Raw genomic sequence first — 3,492 nt, 5'->3', positions numbered from 1 at the left:
TCATTCTGAATGCTGATTGCCATATGTGCAAGTTGTGACATAAAAAGAAAACAAAAAAATTTATAACATCCCTATAATGACATACACAACAAGGTACCACTGTATAAGCTTTTAAGGAGAACATTGTTATGAATTTTAACATGTGATAATTTACCAGTCAACTGGCAGTCAACACAATCATCTATATTAAATAAGCTTTAGATCCTCCTGATTTCAATGGGAAAGATTAAATCTGCAGTCCAATACACAATAGCCAAAAACTCTAAATGTATTCAATGAGGTTATTTCTGAGTATATATTCAATTATATTCAATTATATAAATGCTAGCAGTGAGCTAGCTACATTTGCCCAGTTTGGGAGTTTATTCACTCTAAATAAGGCTTGGCTTGTATATTGGTCCTCCAATTTCTGTCTGCCTCTGCTAGCATGGGTAATGGGTAGGGAGGATCAAAGCTTTAGTACAACATCAGTCTAAATGCTAGCAGTGAGCTAGCTACATTTGCCCAGTTTGGGAGTTTATTCACTCTAAATAAGGCTTGGCTTGTATATTGGTCCTCCAATTTCTGTCTGCCTCTGCTAGCATGGGTAATGGGTAGGGAGGATCAAAGCTTTAGTACAACATCAGTCTAAAGCCCTATATGGCTACAATCTTTACCTGAGAGTAATTCCTATTGAGTTCAGTGTTGCCTAATTCTGAGTAAACAAACATATAAATGGAAATTTTGGGCAAGGCATATAGACAACAGAAACTGTTTTTTAAAATGCACTGGAGAACGGTTTTTGCCGAAGGATTGGGGGAGAAATGTTAGTAATCAGTTTCCAGAATGCCACTTTCAGTTCCTTGTTTCTCATGCTATATATGAGTGGGTTCATTACTGGTGGCACCATGCAGTAGAACATAGAAACCAGGAGGTCAAATGCTGATGGGGAACTGGAACTTGGTCTGAAATACACAAAGGTGCCACTTACCACAAACAGGGAAATAACAATAAAGTGAGGCAAGCAAGTTGAGAAGAATTTTTGCTTCCCTTGGCTGGATGGGATTCTAAGAATAGCTCTGAAGATCTGAACATAAGAAAAAATAATTAGAGAAAAATAAAGGAAGCCAAAAGAAGACCCAAAAATCAGAACCCAAATTTCATTGAGATATGAGTCAGAGCAAGAGATTTTCAGCAGTTGTGGGATTTCACAGAAGAACTGATTGATGACATTAGAACAGAACTCAAATCTGAATGTAGCCCCAGTGTACATAGTTGAATAAAAAACTCCACCAATCCATGCACTGGCTGCCATCTGAATGCAAGCTTTTTTGTTCATAACAGTCTCATAATGCAGTGGATTGCAGATGGCAACATAGCGATCATATGCCATGACACCAAGAATGATGAAGTGGGAGACCATGAAGAAGACAAGGAAGGAGACTTGGCAGATACATCCAGAGTAAGAGATGGTTTGGGTCTTCATCAATGAATTTGCAATGGACTTGGGAACTGTAACGGATATGGAGCCAAAGTCTTGGAATGACAGGTTGGCCAGAAAGAAGTACATGGGTGTATGAAGCTGGTGGCTATAGATGATGACTGTAATGATGAGAAGGTTTTCTATGAAGGCCACCAAATACATCATGACAAAAATGATGATGTGGAATATCTGCAACTGCTGGATTTCAGCAAATCCATGAAGAAGGAATCCATTCACTCTTGACTGGTTAGACATTGTGCTTCTCTGATGTTTGTTTGGTACCTGTGAACAGAAATATATCACATTACTTCTTTCTTATTCAGCTGTAACTATCTTAGTGATGTTCTCTCAACATCTCTCTATCTGTTCTAACAGTGGTAAGCTTCAGCATTGAGTTTATTCATGTCTCATTTCTAATCACACCCTGAAGGTTTAATTCTCATGAGTCTTGTACAGCTCAGCAACACTGAATCAGATGTGTATTTTGAGAGTTGTGCAGGTGGTGAACTTAGATTGTCCGTGATCCAAAGTGCTGTTAGAATTTATAGAAAGGACTTGGGCCATAATAGCTAACTGGGTCACCATTCACCTTATGGTGAATGAAAAGTAGCATTTAAGATTATGGCAACCCCTCTTGAACTTCTGGTCCTGGGTCCAATATAATAGTGTGTTGGAATTATTTTATGAACACAGCAAGGAAAGCTTAATGCAGTTTTATTTTGACAAGAAGCAACAGTCACTGGGGAGTTCACCAGGGTCGATTCCACAGATGTATAAATTACGCAGGCTTATATAGAGCCCTTTCCTTAGCTTTATACACATGGATGTAGAAATTAAGTGACATTCACAGAGGAAAAGCAGGCATTATCAGAGCTGGAAACCTTGTTCAGCAAGAAGAGGATGGAACTTGTTATCAGGCTAGCTCAAGGCTGAGTTATTCCTGCACAAATATTCTTGACACATTCTTAGCACAATATGAGTAAGCTGATTCTAACAACATTTTTAGTGCAATCTGGGTAATGGGAATCAATGGATTCCCCTTACAGCAGTCTTAAAAATACTTGTGTTTTAGTAGGCATACAACAGACTCAACATGGTGTGACTCCTGGAGACAGATAACATTAGGCTGGTGCTCGTGGTGCTCGTGGACAGCATCAGCTACCCTTTTACATTTGCTTGGGTCTCCCAACCCTCATACGTTCCATCAAAGTATCGTCACATTACATTTAGGATTCACCTAAAGGATGAATCAAATGCAGATCGCCGAATGCAGTATTCCATCCACTGTGACCATGAGATTGAATGGGAAGCCTCATCTATATGGAATTTTCACTTTGTGTAGATACCCCATTACAAGGCTGAGTAGTGGTGGTGCCCTAAAGTGCCTCCACGTATATTTTGTAAAACAATGGTCTTGGGATCCTGGAATTTTAGCACTTTGACTCTCTCTTGAGTAATTCCTCTTAATTAAGTGAAAGGTGAATCTGACAATTATATCCTTGGGCTTTACAATGGAACTCAACTGTCAGAGACTGCCTCCCGGTCTCAGCTCACAGAAGACCAACGCTAGCCATTAGAACTGTACAGAAGTCTTTATTGGCATTTAGTTTCCATTTCCAAACACTAGCGTGCGTCTCTACGTCTAAACCCTAGACCAGCGAAGCCTCGTCTGAGTCTCCGCCCCCTGTACACCAGCTTAAGACTCTAGCCTTACTCCACCTTCTACGTTTCTCCTTCCTCCTCTGGGTCCTACTACCCCCCTGGGTGCCTTCTTTCCGGGATGCCTCGGAAGCGGACCCTTCGGACTCCTCCCCTTCTCTCCGGCGGGCTTTGGGACCCGGCTCTCTCTCCGGACTGCCCATTGCGCCCCCCTCCTGTACATTTGAACTTGGCGCGCGCGCGCTGCCCCTGACCTTCCTTTTGACCGTTACCTCGCTCTCTGATGCAGGCGTGGCTAACCCTGACTCATGTCCTTCCGCTGACGGAAGGCTGCCTGCTGCCGATGTTTGGGACTCCTCCCCCTTACTGCT

At 41.8% G+C, this 3,492-nt stretch overlaps 1 protein-coding gene across 1 annotated transcript; it reads right to left on the bottom strand.

The window, feature by feature from the left end:
* Positions 1–757: 757 nt before the first annotated feature.
* LOC144325332 (olfactory receptor 14A16-like) lies at positions 758–1,717 on the bottom strand. Its single transcript, XM_077918224.1, has one exon. It carries the CDS (start codon positions 1,715–1,717, stop codon positions 758–760), a length of 960 nt encoding a protein of 319 aa, XP_077774350.1.
* Between the last annotated feature and the right edge of the window lie 1,775 nt (positions 1,718–3,492).

This window comes from Podarcis muralis, chromosome 13, assembly GCF_964188315.1.
Source record: "Podarcis muralis chromosome 13, rPodMur119.hap1.1, whole genome shotgun sequence".
NCBI classification, from domain to species: domain Eukaryota; kingdom Metazoa; phylum Chordata; class Lepidosauria; order Squamata; family Lacertidae; genus Podarcis; species Podarcis muralis.
This window is presented reverse-complemented; position numbering and strand designations above follow the sequence as displayed.

What these genes read in the sequence shown, in the direction of transcription:
- LOC144325332 (XM_077918224.1), bottom strand. Translation starts at nt 1,717, where the DNA reads ATGTCTAACCAGTCAAGAGTGAATGGATTCCTTCTTCATGGATTTGCT.